This window comes from Taurulus bubalis, assembly GCF_910589615.1.
Source record: "Taurulus bubalis genome assembly, chromosome: 6".
NCBI classification, from domain to species: domain Eukaryota; kingdom Metazoa; phylum Chordata; class Actinopteri; order Perciformes; family Cottidae; genus Taurulus; species Taurulus bubalis.
The window spans coordinates 972,025-988,174 of NC_136594.1; the positions used below are offsets into that span (position 1 = coordinate 972,025).

The window sequence follows — 16,150 nt, forward strand, 5'->3', positions numbered from 1 at the left end:
CACGTTGAAACCACTTCTGTTCCTTCTCCTCGGGACGTGTTGGACCTTCGTGTTGACCTGTTTGTGGGCGTGGCTAATCTGCTGCTCCAGCTGACGCAGCCGGTCCTCCAGGACGCGGCGCTCCTCGCGGGCCTCACGGCGCCGCCGCCGCTCACGGTCTGCGGCTCTGAGGAGATCGTTCCGGCGCTGCGGGGAGAGGAACGTGTTCAAATGGCAATAACAATGGAGGTGGGCCGCTTGAGCAGGGTTTATAAGTGAGCGACAGCATGAACACATTGAGTGAAGCTGAGCGTGGATCCACTGAAGTGTCTGACCTGCTGAGTCTCTGCAGCCGACTCCTGCAGGCGCAGGACGTCCCGTCTGCGCTGCTCAGCTGCTGCACTCAGGACGGCCCACCGGGCCAGAGCAGCCTTCACCCTGAGATATAATATATATTATTGTGTGTGTGTGTGTGTGTGTGTGTGTGTGTGTGTGTGTGTGTGTGTGTGTGTGTATTTAAACGTTGCATCTGATGCCATCCAGTCAAACAGCTCCTTAGTTTACTTTTGATCAGGAGATGAATTGTTGTGTTTTCAGCGTACCTCGTCTATCTTTACTTCTTACAGGTCGCTTCTTCACATGAAGCTGATCGTCATGGTAACACTACCTGGTGGCGTTGCTCTGCTGCTGGTTGTGCATATGGTTGCAGAGGTAGTCAAAGTTGGCAATGAGCTCCATGTACGTCTCAGGGCTGAAGGGCTGAGCTCCCAGGAGGACAGACGCGTGCCGACATGCAGATTGATGGATTGATGCCATGGCCGCAGACAGGCCGGCTGCCTCCGCTGCAGAGAGAGAAAGGGGCGTGTCTTAGAGCAGCAGAGATGCAACACCACATGAACCACCTGGTAAAGACTTCCGTTGGTGGTGGGACTCACTTTTGTGGGAACTGGTTTTGAGGCATCGAGCAGCAACTTCCACTAAAGACTGGTGGGACCAAGGCTGGTAAACCTCCACACAGATGCTGCAGCTCAGGGCCTTGGTCAGCTGACCCTTCACCACGAGGAGAAAGTCATCCATTTATGTTTACTATTGAACATTATATGAGAAATATCACACAGATAATGACACAACCAGACGGCAACCGCTGGTGCTAAAGCTGCATTCTCTCTCCTGACCACCAGGGGGCGACTCCTCTGGTTGTATAGAAGTACATGCTTCATGTGTTAAAGCTGCATTCTCTCTCCTGACCACCAGGGGGAGACTCCTCTGGTTGTATAGAAGTACATGCTTCATGTGTTAAAGCTGCATTCTCTCTCCTGACCACCAGGGCCGACTCCTCTGGTTGTATAGAAGTCTATATAAATGAATTGAACCCAGATACAGAGGTGTAGCAGTGAAAATAAAATACATATTTACGTTAAGTTGGTCATCAGGCGTCTCACTGCTGTGTGTTGTGGTGAAGGGAAGCAACAGGAACACGTGCACATTTCTGTGAATTTGGCTCAAGTAACTTTGAAACGAAAAGGAACAGAATGAGAGTGATTCAGAAATATTATTTTCTTTTTTTGTTTCTTAAATTTCTGCTGTTCAATGTTCTTATAAGCCCATTTGTGTAACAGCAGCAGCACTACAGGGCTTCTTTACAAGAACACCACGACATGTCCGAATCTTTCAATACACAATCTGATGCGGTTGAAGCAGTTTAAATAAAGATTGCTTTTTATAATATTTGCTCAAACTGTCACCACATCCTGAGAGCAGTTCATGATCCAGATCATCTGTGAATGAATCCGCTGCCAGATCCCTGCTGGAGGAGCCGATCAATTATGATGATTATGAGTTACTGCAGTCCTTATTTCAAACTGAAACTAGAATATGTTTCTGAACATGTTTTAGCCTGATGGGACTACGTGACTAAAAGGTCTTCTCATGGACCGCTGTCCGAGGATAGGGACAGTATGATAATATGCTAAAAGGTTGTGTGTGTGTGTGTGTGTGTGTGTCTCTGTGTGTGTGTGTGTGAGTGTGTGTGTGTGTGTGTGTGTGTGTGTATGTGTGTGTGTATCTGTGTGTGTGTGAGTATATATGTGTGAGATTGTGTGTATGTGAGTGTGAGTATTGGGTCTGAATAAAGTGTCCCTCCACTGAGGACAGCACATTGGTTAGGGGTTGTCCTCTTACTCCTCAGACATGAAGTGGTCCACCAGGCGTCTCCTGGTCCTGGTCCCAGCGGTCACTCTGGAGACCCGCTCCCCCAGCCCCTCCTCTGAGTAGAGCCCCGGGTACGTCGGGTGAGCCATGGCCACCAGCAGCTCTTCTCTGGCGGACCGGCTGATGCCTTCGTGGACCAGCAGGACGACGTGACCTCCGTCCTCTCTGGTTTGATTCCCGGCTTCTTTTAGGACGTTGCGCAGCTGGTCCTCGTTCCCAGGATGCACCTCCATTACCCGGCAGCCCGCCAGACGGGCAGCTAGCCGCACCGTGGTTTTACGGCCCGTGCCTCTGTCTGAGCCCATCAGCGCTCCGTGACCTCCGGGTATGAGCAGCGCCCGGAGGATCCGCAACAGCTGACGGACTCTCTGTCTGTGGACGATGCACCCGTCTGTAATGTTGGAGTCGGGAGCAACTTCCTGTCCCGTGTCTTCCTCTCTTCTGCCGACCGGTGCACACAGATCCTGCAGCAGAGCGTCCAGGTCTCTGGCCTGATAAGAAGCGCTACGACTAAAACTGTGCCGACGAGTCGTCGGGGCCTTGGAGAGCTCGGGGCCGTATACCAGCTCCTCCATGACGTCCAACATGTGCTGGAGAATCTGGGGTTGCAGAGGGTAAGTCTGAGGGCTTGTCTCTGAGCTCGTGTTTGCAGACAGAAGGGACGATTCAGGGGATGCGAGGCCGTCCTCCAGGTCGGACTGGACTTCTGCTTTTGGCTCTCGAGGCAGATTTAGTGGATCTAGACGCCACCTTGGATTTTGTCCAAAGTGTGCCGTTGCCGTCTCGGCTACGAGGGACCGGAGAGTTCTTCTTTCGTCCTCCGAGCAAAACCTGTCACTGAACGTACGTGTGCACTCGTGCATCCAGAGATGTGCTACCTGAAGGAGGGGTGGACAGTCCTCGTCCTGCGGGATCCCTGCATCCGGGATGTCCGGACGCCACAAGCACATCCCCCTGAACACCTTCTGCAAGTCGTGGTGGGAGAAGATGCAATGGGGTCTCTGCTCGGTCGGCTGGAACTTGTCACGCACCACTCGATAGAGATGTTCGGTAGCGGTGATGATGCAGAACGCCGTTTCCTCGCCGCTCTGCTTAAGCGCCGTGTCTTGGAGCCAGAGTCTTAGCGGAGGAGAGTGGATGGACAGGATGACGTCCGTGGACAAGCTGGGCAGCACGAAGATGGAGAACAGGCGCGAGAGCCTGGAGGACACCGCCTCGCCGTGCCGATTGCCAAAGCCGAAGACGGAGCAGGTCGCCATGTAACTGACGCTTCCAGCACTCAGCGGCTTGAAGGCGGAGGCGTCAAATGTTAGAACTTGTCCCGTTGAAATACTCTGCCGCAGCGTCTCCAGAGCGGTTGACGTCTTCCCAAAGAAATCTATCGACGGGGACGAAACATTTACCTCGTAAAGCTTCACATAGTTCAAAATCATGATAAATCTCCGAAAGGTACATATTCCTACTCACCACAGGGGGCTTCATGCAAGTCATCCACACAGAGAAGCAGTCCCGGCGGTCTAGTCCTGGAGCCCGGAGCGACCTCGGGGTTCGTCCTGCAGCTGATGTTACTCAGAACAGAGCGCAGGTCTCTGGCGCTCAGCAGCGGACTGGCTGCTAGGATAATGTGGGGCTCGTCAATACTCAGCAAAGCTTTGCACAGAGTGCTTTTTCCAGAAGCGGGCTCTCCCACAAGCAGCACCGGCTGGTTGGCCTCCAGCATGAGCTTCAGAAGATAGGTATGCCTCCAATACTACGTGATTAGATGGAAGACACTCGTTGAGTTAAAACATTTAAATGCAGGGAGGACCTTGTGTGAACATGCACGTTCACTATGCTCTCGACAAACCTTGGGAGTGATGGCATTCGGCAACAGTGTGTTCTTGGGGCAGATTTTGCTGTCGACGTTTAAAAAGTGCTCAAACACACTCTCTTCATCAGGAACCACAATTTTGTACCGGCAAGTGAACAGCACTTGCCGGGCCAGTAAGTCGAACTGTGGCCGGTGGCTGAAGTACAAACACAAAGACACAAGAAGTGAAATGGTGACTGATATTCATTTAAGATTTGAGCAATAACTGAATACATGTGACTATGAAACAAGTTCCATAGAGGCGGTGGTGATCTTACCGAGGATGCAGATGTCCACTGAATCCCCAAATATAAGCCACCACAAAAAGGTTCCTGGCCATCAGTTCTTGCTCACAGTGAGGATCTGTGTCTGATGTTCTGTGTAGAAGTATATCTGGGGGGGAGGATAAATATTATATATATAAAGTTACTACTTTCACTAGTCTATGTTTACGAGGTTATACGTTCATGCATTCTGGTCATACCTCTTTTGTCCATTTGTGGTATCGGCTCAGCTTTTTCCACTTCCTTCCCAAAATGCTGCAGGAGAGCACGTAGGATCCGAACAAACGACGTGATTTCTTGCAGTCCGTATGAGATGCTTTCAAGAGATTCTCCTTCAGGATGGACTGCAGAGTTTAAATCATTTTGCCGGAGCAAACTAAGCGTGCTGGAGAAAAGATCTCCGGCCAGGCGATTCCACATTTTCAAGGTTCCTTGATGCAGCTTGTCTTCAAACAAGAACGCATCCATCTCACTCTTCCACGCGGCCTTCCACAGATCCGTAGCTGTTAGGTAAACAAGGCTGCAACGGGTCACTGCAGAGGGACTGGCGTCTCGTAGGTCTGTGGCCTCCAGAAGTAGCTTCAGGTGTGACTGGGATGGCAGTGTTTCACCTGACGGCAGGCACAGAAATGGGTCTTCAGGACTGCACATTGTAGTCAAGTAATCCAACCAGCCAGGGCGCCCCACAGGATTCCCATCCATTACCAGCCACTTCACAGCTGCGTGATCACTCTTCTTCTTTTTGTTGCAGGTTGGAGAACTCGTCGCTTCACGTTGTTCTGAATCTCTCAGCACTTTTGCGACAGCTCCGTCCCGCCAGCCTCTCTTCTCACAGAAGCAGCCGAACACCTCGTCGTGGAACATGGCGTTAGGAAATAGGACCACGGTTTCGACAGAGCTCCAAGTGGAAGCAGGTATCTGTGGATCTGCCTGTCGGGCAGCTCCTTCAGTGATGTTGTCGTTTTCAAACCGGTGTTCCACTGCCTGGGCAGCCAGATGGTTGAGGGCTCCAGCTAGAACACAGTAACTGGTGGTCTTTCCACTACCTGAGGGGCCGAGAAGCAGAACTGCCCGAGAGGATTTCATGGTCTGATAAAGTGTAACAGCACTGTCGATTAGTTTGGCGTCAGGGTGAAAGTGTTTCCTTTGCAATTCCTCTTTAACTGCATCGTTCAGTTGAATCTTTTCTTCTTCCTCAATGTACTGCTTGAAAAGAGGAAACTGGCACGCTAGAGGGAATGTGTCCCTGAAAAAGAGGTCGAACTGCGAAGCTTTCTTGTGCTCATAAAGAACCGGTGAGAAGACCGAAAGAACGGCTTTGACGATAGCCGTCTCCTCCATCAATCCCCGTACGATCGACACGTGAGAAAGGCAACACCCGGAAGGCTTGTCAGTTTCTTTTCTATCCTTTTCAACAACTCTGGCACTCACACATCGTGAAGGCGCAAGATCAGCTTGTTCTGAGACCGCTCCTTTGGCCTTGAGTGAGAGTTCTCGTTCTCTTACGCTTTGCTGTAAGTGTGTTTCAGAGGCGGAGACGATCTTCTGCAAGACAACGAGGTAGCAGCTCTGGGGGTCAGAGAGGAAATCCGGCAGACAGAGGGAATCCTTTGCCAGGTCGATGAGGGCCACCAGACGGCGACTTAAAGACGTGGCTTCTGAGAAACCAATGGAACTCAGCATTACTTCTACAACGACCCCGTAATCTGGATGGGTCAACGCGACGGGTCTGGTGGAACATCGCAGACTCTCTGGAACCTCGGACGCATTCCCCTTCGATGAGATGAGAACACATCCGTAGCTCAGCCTGGTAGAAACGCTTTTACCGGCAAGCACCACGTGACGTTCTGAGTCAATGTTTCTGCAGCCTGCGACCTCATCGGCAGGCCTGTTCTTTGGCTCCTGATTCACCCTCTGATTCAGGTCTCTTGTTAACTTAGAGAAGGACTCGTGGACGTCTACTAGATGCTGCCCTAGTACTGATAGGACCCCTTGTGTCAGTAAGTCCGCAGAGTCCAACAGGAGCCATGCTCCGGTCTGCAGGGCGCCCAGCAGCATCCGCTGAACAACACCAGCTCTCGTGCTCGGCCAACATTGCACATCGACAACCTGACGCCCTAACGCTTTTCCCATCTGGACTACAGTCATTTTCTTTCCAGACATGCAGGGTCCACTCACAAACCCACATCTGTAGCTCGTCAGAGCCAGGAGAATCCCCAGTGTTGCCCGATCTGTGGACGGAGTATGCACCATCAGCCAATCCTCTGGACCAAAATACTCATAGTCATATTGGAGTCGATGGCCCAAAACATCCACGTAACATGTTAGATCATCACTGCCCTCCAGACTCCAATCGTCTGAGTTTATATGGTACTTCATCAGACTTAGCCACTCAAAAGACGAGTCCAGTGTACATTGTACCTCCATGAGTCGAGACAGCTGCTGTGCATGCTTCATAGTTAGCTGCACTAAAGCACGAAAACACATCATTGTGTACTTAGAGACCAGAGACTCACGCTCAGCCCCTGTGACTCCCTCCCTTATGGAACGGCCGAGGGTCTTCAGTTTTGCAGAGTTGTATGCCTTTAGGTTGCGCAACTCCTCTGGGTTTGAATCTCGGGAAGCTTGGAGGACCGCCTTGGACCAAACTGCCTCCTCGGCCACCAGCAGACACTGAATAGGATGAGCAGACAGCAGCTCCAGCACAGGTAGTACAACTTTCCTCCTTTCGGCCAGGTGCAGCCGGATGTCTCCGACTTCCTCATCGCATGCCAACCCTTGACTGGATGGTTGAAGCTGGTTTCGAACAATAGCGCACTGTTTCATGTGTTGCACCATGGTCAACTTTAACTGTTTCTCAAAGACAGAGAGCCAAACCAAGGCATTGGGATTCGGCTCCAAAGGACTCGTAAAGGTAATGTGCTCCTGGAGGCTGCCAAAAACCCCCAGCACCTTCATCGGTCTGGGGCTTTGAGAAGTAGACCCACAGCTCTTCACAGCGCTGACGGTAGACGGCGTCTCACGATCCACGTCGAGCCCACGTATCCCTTTAAAGCATTTGCGCACAAAGCGTTGCAATGTGAAAGGCGTCGGGTGAAAGGAGAGGAGTTGGATCACTTCCCTGTCACTCAAGAACCAGAGTCTTGGGAACTGTTTACAGAGGGACTCCAGGAGATCCACCATCTGGTTGGAAATGGCCTCCATGGTGGACAGACCATCGAGGAGAAGCCGGTGCAGGCTGTCACCGTGAAATCCGTCATCTGTCTTCTTAGAATGGACAAAGTTCAGCACGTGAGGGTCCCTTGATATAATGAGCATCATTTCCTTAAATGCCTTGTCAACTGGTTGAAATTGCTCCAGCTATGAAAGAAAGAAAGAAAGACATGTATCTGACATATTTAAATTAAAATACACCAGTGTCATGCATGTGTGATGCAAAGGGGACGTACCAGATCCGCCCTCTGAACACTGAGGCCTGTGTCATGGAACATCTTGGTCAGGAAGGCCCACACTTGCTGGTACCTCTCAAATAATAAAAGTAGCTTCCCTGTTGATATTGAAAGGGGAAGCAAAAGGCAAAACAATATTCATATTTTTTCTCTGCAAATTTTTAAAAATCTTACTTCCTCTCCTTAGAAAACCCACCTATTTTTAGACCCTTTCCTAAAAAATGTCATATCCAAACTAAAAAGGGTGTATCTTTGCAACCACTCGGACTATTTTAATGATTTGGGTGTTATAATAAAAGGTACACATGTGCGATTGTGTTCAGATGTGTAAATATCAGTCTATATGTTACTGGTTAAGAGTAAATGAAGATGACACAGAAAAAAAAGAAAAGGTTTCAGGTCCGCCTATAAAAAAATCACTTTCAGGATGATTATTTATTTGAAATGATGCAGCTGTAAGGTCCAACTCTAACCCAAATCATAGCTCAATATGTGAACATTCTCTAACCCAAATCATAGCTCAATATGTGAACATTCTCTAACCCAAATCATAGCTCAATATGTGAACATTCTCTAACCCAAATCATAGCTCAATATGTGAACATTCTCTAACCCAAATCATAGCACAATATGTGAACATTCTCTAACCCAAATCATAACACAATATGTGAACATTCTCTAACCCAAATCATAGCTCAATATGTGAACATTCTCTAACCCAAATCATAGCTCAATATGTGAACATTCTCTAACCCAAATCATAGCTCAATATGTGAACATTCTCTAACCCAAATCATAGCACAATATGTGAACATTCTCTAACCCAAATCATAGCTCAATATGTGAACATTCTCTAACCCAAATCATAACAATATGTGAACATTCTCTAACCCAAATCATAACTCAATATGTGAACATTCTCTAACCCAAATCATAACTCAATATGTGAACATTCTCTAACCCAAATCATAACAATATGTGAACATTCTCTAACCCAAATCATAACACAATATGTGAACATTCTCTCTGTAAAGGTTGACTTTGATAAAGTGAAGCAGAACAAAGTTAGAGAGGGTTTAGAACAGAGAACATTCAGGCGAGGACTCATTGGGGCACATCTGTGACATTTGAATTTTCTCATACCAAACCATATATTTCACTTGTATATTACTTATGGTGTTCAATACATCCAAATACAGCAGATTGGGCTTTTTTTCATAAAACAAGCTATGATTTACAGTTTTATATAACAATCTCTCACTCTGCCCCCCCATGATGGGTTTTAAAAGGTTCATTTGTATATCCACCTTACCAAGCTCTTGCATTGACTGCATCCAGTCTTCTATCTGCAGCCTGAACTCGGCGCTGTGCGGTGACGTCATCGTGGTGGACAGAGACATCAAATCGTTCTCCAGCTCAGCAAAATGCATTTCCAGACCTGAGGGAGAAAACCACAGACTGTAAGAAGAAGTGGACGTAGTCATCATGAAAGTGTCCCCTGCTTTCTGGTCTGTTTGACTCTAAGTGACCATCATTTACTAAATGAACATCATGCTGTATTTAAGAAGACTTGAAACTAGAGATTGAGACATAAACTCATGTTTACAATGTTTACTGAGGGAATACATCAAGAGAAGTAGAGTCATTTATATAGACTGCTATACAACCAGAGGAGTCACCCCTGGTGGTCAGGAGAGAGAATGCAGCTTTAACACATGAAGCATTGACTTCTATACAACCAGAGGAGTCACCCCCTGGTGGTCAGGAGAGAGAATGCAGCTTTAACACATGAAGCAGAGACTTCTATACAACCACATTTCCCCCTAACGATGGAGCCAAAGCAGTAACTTCTTACACATCTGCATTGTAAATCTGCTAGCTTGTTATTAGTCTCACCGATGATGATGAATCTTGTGTCATTCCAGGAGTGTTGACGGGCAGTTTGGAGATCTGAGACTGTTAGTCCATGTTGTGGCTCTGCAGGCTGCCAAACAGGCAGAGTGAATTTATCCATCTGGAAGAGTCTGGCTCTCCATCCCCGCCGAAGCTTCTGGAAGCTCTGCTCCATGTTGCACTCCACCTGTGCATCCCTGCATACCTGCAAAATGAATCAAGTAACAGGTGTTAGTAGCCTATCAGGATGGATTCTTGTTTACTGACCATGTTTGCAGCAGCAGATATATATTATTTCCTGCCATAATGTGTCACGTCTATCCTGCTCTCACCTTGGTGATTAGTTTCTGATCAAGTTGCTGAGACATCAGTTGAGAAACAGTCACCTTCTTCTCTGGGACATACAGCTGGCCCATGTCTGTGAGATGGAATGTATTTTGATGATTTTAGACATGCTGTGGTTCAATGCAAGTGGTACAATCAACGGGTCCTCGTACAGCCGCTCGTATGATGACAAAAACGTTATTTCTCATATTAAGTATGTTTTCCTGCAAATGTTTGGCAAAACGAGCCAACTTGGTTTGGTTTATGGAACAGTTGTAGTTTTGGTTCAAATAAGTGACACAACACAGTTGGCATTAGATAAGAGCGCAAGTTATGGAACAAAAGTAAGGTAACATAAGTCAATGTTGACTTCTGGTTTCACACGAGACACTCAGAGAAAGTCAGGAGAGAGAATGCAGCTTTAACACATGAAGCATAGACTTCTATACAACCAGAGGAGTCGCCCCCTGGTGGTCAGGAGAGAGAATGCAGCTTTAACACATATCAGAACCATAGGTACCCTGTAGTATTAGATTAAGACAGCGGTTCCCAAACTTTTTAGGCCACGCACCCCCTTCTACATCCCGACCGGGTTCACGCACCCACAATCCCCCGCACCTTAAAAAAAAACGCAACAGAGCCTATTTATAGCCGCATAAAATCGGACCAATGCGAGAACTGTTTGCTCGCGTTTGTTACTAGATTTAGTCCGCTGTATAAATGTCAGTTTCACAAGGCGTCACTTTTAAAGAGCAATAAAGGGCCGTTCACGCCAGACGCGACTCTCAAAAACTGACAGCTTCCCGATTTCAGCCAGTTTAACATATTTTCATGGATGTTGCTGAATGAATGAAATGACGTTAGGTGCACAAGCTAGGCTAGCTAGTGAGTAGTAAAAGACAGTCTGGCGGCCGGACCGGAAGTGCATGTATTTATTAAATTGTACGTTTTTAATTTTAAATCTTACAAAGAGACATTTTATAATTAAAAAATCCTACTTAATTTTTTTTTTTTATTATGTTTAATATTAATTATTACACCATTAGACCACCATTACATTTTTCCTCTCGCGCACCCCCTCGAGGCAGCTCACGCACCACACTTTGGGAATCCCTGGATTAAGATATTAATATGGTTTACAAAGAGTAAATGAGTCTGACCTTGGAAAATGGCTTTCCAGTGCCTGTGCTTCAGTGTGGAGCTCTGCAGCTCAGTTAAGAAAGCAACCTGACTGCTTAAGATTTCCAGGATCCCTGAAGTCTCCTGCAGCACTGCATCATGGGTAGGTATGACACTTGTGAGAGCCAGAGCTCGCTCCTTCCACTTGGAAATATTCCCTTGAGCTTGTGACACTACGACCTGACAGGAAAAGAAATAGAGATTGTATTGTTTTAACTCACATGGAAGCCTGTGCTTCCCAAAAGTCCAGCGCTTAACATCAACAGTACTTTCTTTCTCCAAAGAAATAAAAGACGATCAATAAAGGAGAGTACATTCAAGATCAAGTAAATTGTCCCCAGATGAGTTCTACGTTTGTCCCCATGAGTTCATGTGAATCATGACCTCCACCGTGCCAATGAGAGAGGTTGGGTCACCTCACTGAGCAGCAGCTGCTTCCAGTCGTCCATCCAGGTCGTGCACTCCGCCATCAGCTCCCACAATGCACAGCGGGCGCTGACCTTCTGAACATCTGTTGTCAAAGAGGTCAAATCCATCGGACGTTCTGGTGGGAGGCACAGAGACACAACGGCCGTGTGGAAATAACCATTTAAAAACTGACTTTTCCAGGTTTTCCATGACCGTAAGTTAAAGGCGCCACTGATCTCACCGTGCAGGTTCTGACTGGTCCCGCTGAGTCGTTCCAGCTTTGCAAAGAGGCCGTGCACGTGCACGCGCACAGGGCTCAGTTCGGACACCATGTCCCGTGCGTTCTGGGTCGGGTCGAGGAAGGGTCCCGACGTGGCTTCGGAGACCCTTCTGTTCAGGTAACGGGCCAAGAAGGAGAACATCGCGTCCAACGCGCTCGCCATGGAGGGAAGACGGCTGCACACGACGGCCTCCGCTCGCTTCAGGAGGGGAAGGAAGCGACTCCACGAGACCCGCATCTAGAAACAGACAACACGCTGCAGTGGAGGAGGTGGCGGCGAAACCGCTGGAATGTTGCAGGAAACAATGTGGTTATTTAGGAGCATCGTTTTCTCGCTGATGCTCACAAACCTTTTCCTCCAAAGTCACTTCCTGCTCGGTCATCTTCCTGTAGTTCACGCAAACCTCCTGGAGGGAGCGGACGTAGTCCAAACGCTGCTGCGTGTCGGCCAACGACTTCACGGACTCCCTCGTCTGAGATAAGGAGACAGATTCAGCATTTATAGCAATTTGTTACGTCGATGGCCAAAGTGCAAAAACCGTTTCTTTTCCGTATCTTTCTTTGTGTGTATTTTCTATTGGGCATCCTTAACAAATACCATTCTGCAATAAACAAGTTTATTTTTTGTATTCTCGAGGAGGTTTTGCTCTTCGGCCATCGACGTGTTTGTGTGAAACTATGATGAAATGTTTCTCCGGACTCTGAGGCCCCAACATTATGCAGCTTTCCATGTTGTTGATTTCATCTGCTGGGTTGAATCTCCTCACGCTGCAGCCATGACACTGGAGTCTGGGACTTTGACGTAATATAACAGCTGATTATTGCTCCTGCTCTGTGACTGGAAGGTTTTCACCAACTCAGCACCACGAAGGTGCACAAGACAAGAGCCACCCGTCATGCCCTTTGCATCCCTGCTCGCTCTCGGATGATGGATCTAAACTCAGAACACTCTGACGAGACAAAGCACTTCATGGAGAATGAAATTAAAGTGAAGGTGTGACTCCCAGGATCGGAGTCCTCCATCCACCATGTGTCAAAGTTAAACTGGCTCAACGAGACTTTAACCGGTGTCTCTTCCCGCTTGTTTCTCTTCCTCGAGGCTCGTGTTGCCCGTGCGAGTACAGGAGGAGGTTCTTTACCGTGAGGGCGTAAGCCGAGAGCTCGTGGAGGTCTCGGGGGTCGGCGTTGAGTTCGTCAGCCGCCTCCTCCAGGAGGGCCACGAGGCCCCCAGAGAGCAGCTGGATCTGCTCCGCCAGCTGCTGCAGCGCTTCCTCCTCCACGCGCCTCAGCTGCTGGCCTGTTGGAAACCATCAGAGCGTTCAGCGGAGGAGACGGACGTACAGGCCCAAGCGCCCCGGCGCCTCTTTTTCACCAAAAGAAGTCTCGTTTCTAAAGACGGAAACTGAATTATCTTCGCAACCACAGGGTTGATTAACTTCATTTGAATTGTTACAAAACCGCAACCTTTGTGAGAAGAGACCTATGGTTTAAAAACGTTAAGTCTAAGTACTTACGTAAACTTGCCTTAGCGACCGAACATTTCACTAAACCCTTCATAAGTACCACTCACAACGTTGGTTTTCCCTAACAGACACACCCCGTAACCCTACGGGCTTGTGGGAGTCTAACAAAGCAACAATCCTTATAACCCTATTACTACCTGTAGAGTCACAAAACGGCCGGAGTTTCTTTTCTTTTTTTTCTGCAGACGTTTATGAGTCCTGAGTCCTCTCTGGTCCTCGCACGTTTCTCAGACTGCGTCATACGGCACACGTGCAAGCTGATGAACATGTCAATACCCAGCATGCCTGAATCGAACAATGTTTTGGCATAAAATAAGTAATCTTTCCATTTTTGAACCGAACGACACAGTTTTTTTTTACTGAAACTCCTTCCGAACATGCCAATGCTTTGTTTGATTGTGATTTATGTTGCAGATTCCGATTCTTCAGGTCCTAATCTTTCCTAAAATGTGTGTTATTAGTATGTGGGCTGTTGTTAAGGCCCTGAACCATACAGCTTGAAAAACTCGGGCACCGCTCGAGGAGGCATGTTTGGGGAATCTTGCTCATAGCATGCTGGATGTTAATAGTTATGATCAAAATATGCTAGAAAAGTTTTTTTTTTTTTTAATACACATTTTTTTCGCAAAAAAAATCAGAAAAAAAACATATAAAATAACACAAGTATTAGAACTCATTTGGGGTTCATACGACTACTTGAACACAGGGAACAAGAGGTGCAGAAGGCTTTTAGCCCCCATTTTGGGGGGCTCTGGGGCTCAGAAGGTTTTAGGAGCCTCCGATCGCTTGAGAGTAAAACCCACCGAGGCGTTCCGTCAGGCCGGCGCACTGGATGACGAACAGCCGGTTGGTGGTAGAGATGGACGAGGGCACCGCGTGGACCCTCCGGCTCCAGCGGCGCACCGTCTGCACGTGCTCCTCGTACGCCGCGGCGGGCCGACCCTTCATGGACTCCAGAGAGGCTCGGCTCCACCGGCGGACGAACGCGTGGACGTCCAGCAGCCACGAGTAGCTCTCACACAGCCGCTGCACCTGCAGCTCGGCCTCCTGTCGGGAGAACAGAGGCGTGAGCGTGCGGATTAGGAAGCGTCAACCCTTCGCCGCCGTGTGCTCTGAAAGGCCTGCCTGCATGATCCTGGCCTGCTCCCTCTCCGCTTGCTCTGCGACGTCGCCGCTGTCGAGGATCCACTGCAGCTGCGTCTGGAGGAGCGGACGGTAGCTGCAGTGGACCCGGGCGCCGCGCACCGAGAGCCAGGTCGCCGCCGCCGCCGGGTCTCTGAGCCGCGAGCAGCAGAACATCCGGCGGTCGGTCGCTCCGTCGGGGTCCTCGCCCTCCCCTGAGAAGGAAAACACGTCCGAAACAAATAAAGCAACGCATGCAGCAGCAGGAAGGTCGACTGCGGGCGCGTTCTGCCTTCACCTGTGAGAGGGAGCTGCACGCGACCGTGCACAGAGGCATGAGGCACGTCGGAGGTGAAGAAACTGTCGCTGAGCTCCAGGAAGAATCCACACGCCACACACATCTAGAAGAAAGAAAGGGTCGTGAACCAACGAATTCTACCACGAGGAGAATCCGTCTCTGATGGTGAGCTGGAGTAACGCGTCACTTTACTGGCGCTGAGGTAGTGACCCAGTAAAGCCTTTTTACAGGGTTCAGACACATTCTGACCAAAGGATTTCCATGACTTTAAATCAAATTTCCTTGACAAACATTTCGTGAAGTCTGGGTGTAAACAGTAAAAAGTGAGTAAATGTAGTATTTAAACTAACAATGAGAATACAAAGCATACAGTAAACCTTACATGACTCAAATGAATGAGACACTAGTTTGATTAAAAGAATAAACATTTATATAGATGCCTGTATGTATGCCTGCTTATGTTTTTTGAGTCTTTCTTTTAAAAGCATATTCATTATTTCAAACTCAGCGTAAATGAACGACATGAATATAACACATTTACATGACTGCAAGAACCCTGTTTATAAACCAGCGGAACCATTTCATGAAAGTAACCACGATGTACTGAAGTTTGCAGCTTTGTGGTGAAGACGAGTGAAGCAACACTCCCCCTAGTGGTGGGAACATGCGTTTCACTGACAAACGGGAAGAATTTGCTCTTTTTGGAGCTTAAAACTAAGTTTTATTCTGCGATTAATCAAAAGCAGTCTGCAATGAAGACAACATATTATCACAAGTGTGTCTGAGGCCTTATTGAGGTTATTCATGCCTCCAGTCAGTCTGTTAGGAAAAGGAAATATCATCTTATAACTTTCTACAGCGACATAAAAACCATCAAGTGGAGGATGGAACAGGAGCAAAGCGTGAGAGAGACCTGGACGAAGGCGCCGCCGGCCGCCAGCAGACCGTCGCTCACAGCCTCCTGGAAGCAGAGCAGCGGGGGATCCACCGCCAGAGCAGCGCCGGCAGCGACGCTCAGCTCGGTGAGGAAGAGGCAGCGCTGAAGGGGGCTCTGAAACACAGGAGCACGCCGGCACCGTGTCAGGTCATGTCATGTCATGTCATGTCATGTCATGTGATGTGCAGGCATGAAAACAGTCAGGGGTGAAAAAGGTGAGAAGGATATTACCCCTTTAGGGGTAATATCTGAGCTGGAGAAACTTAACTTCAGCCATGAGTCAAAAATGATTATGGCCTCCTTACTAAGTATTATGCAAGCCATTTCATGCCAGCCTGTCACTGGGTCTAACATTTACAGTCAGACCTACAAACTCATGAGGGGTGAAAAAGGTGACACCAGCGGGGCGGGGGG

At 48.4% G+C, this 16,150-nt stretch overlaps 2 protein-coding genes across 2 annotated transcripts in view; both read right to left on the reverse strand.

Annotated features, from left to right (window-relative positions):
- Nucleotides 1-16,150, reverse strand: part of LOC306738040 (extracellular serine/threonine protein kinase FAM20C-like) — a gene marked incomplete at both ends in the record, with an annotated part of 75,697 nt that overhangs the window by 12,528 nt on the left and 47,019 nt on the right. The window lies entirely within an intron of this gene.
- Nucleotides 1-16,150, reverse strand: part of dnhd1 (dynein heavy chain domain 1) — a gene marked incomplete at both ends in the record, with an annotated part of 39,468 nt that overhangs the window by 9,081 nt on the left and 14,237 nt on the right. The window contains 23 exons of the mRNA XM_079219474.1: nt 46-186; nt 315-381; nt 647-812; nt 882-1,029; nt 1,396-1,489; nt 2,161-3,568; nt 3,658-3,940; nt 4,037-4,196; nt 4,318-4,432; nt 4,524-7,683; nt 7,773-7,870; nt 9,085-9,210; nt 9,669-9,870; nt 9,998-10,083; nt 11,150-11,348; nt 11,585-11,712; nt 11,818-12,094; nt 12,207-12,329; nt 12,996-13,153; nt 14,183-14,426; nt 14,505-14,716; nt 14,800-14,902; nt 15,713-15,850. Of these exons, the coding sequence (XP_079075600.1) occupies nt 46-186; nt 315-381; nt 647-812; nt 882-1,029; nt 1,396-1,489; nt 2,161-3,568; nt 3,658-3,940; nt 4,037-4,196; nt 4,318-4,432; nt 4,524-7,683; nt 7,773-7,870; nt 9,085-9,210; nt 9,669-9,870; nt 9,998-10,083; nt 11,150-11,348; nt 11,585-11,712; nt 11,818-12,094; nt 12,207-12,329; nt 12,996-13,153; nt 14,183-14,426; nt 14,505-14,716; nt 14,800-14,902; nt 15,713-15,850 (7,836 nt within the window). The remainder of the gene's footprint in view (nt 1-45; nt 187-314; nt 382-646; nt 813-881; nt 1,030-1,395; nt 1,490-2,160; nt 3,569-3,657; nt 3,941-4,036; nt 4,197-4,317; nt 4,433-4,523; nt 7,684-7,772; nt 7,871-9,084; nt 9,211-9,668; nt 9,871-9,997; nt 10,084-11,149; nt 11,349-11,584; nt 11,713-11,817; nt 12,095-12,206; nt 12,330-12,995; nt 13,154-14,182; nt 14,427-14,504; nt 14,717-14,799; nt 14,903-15,712; nt 15,851-16,150) is intronic.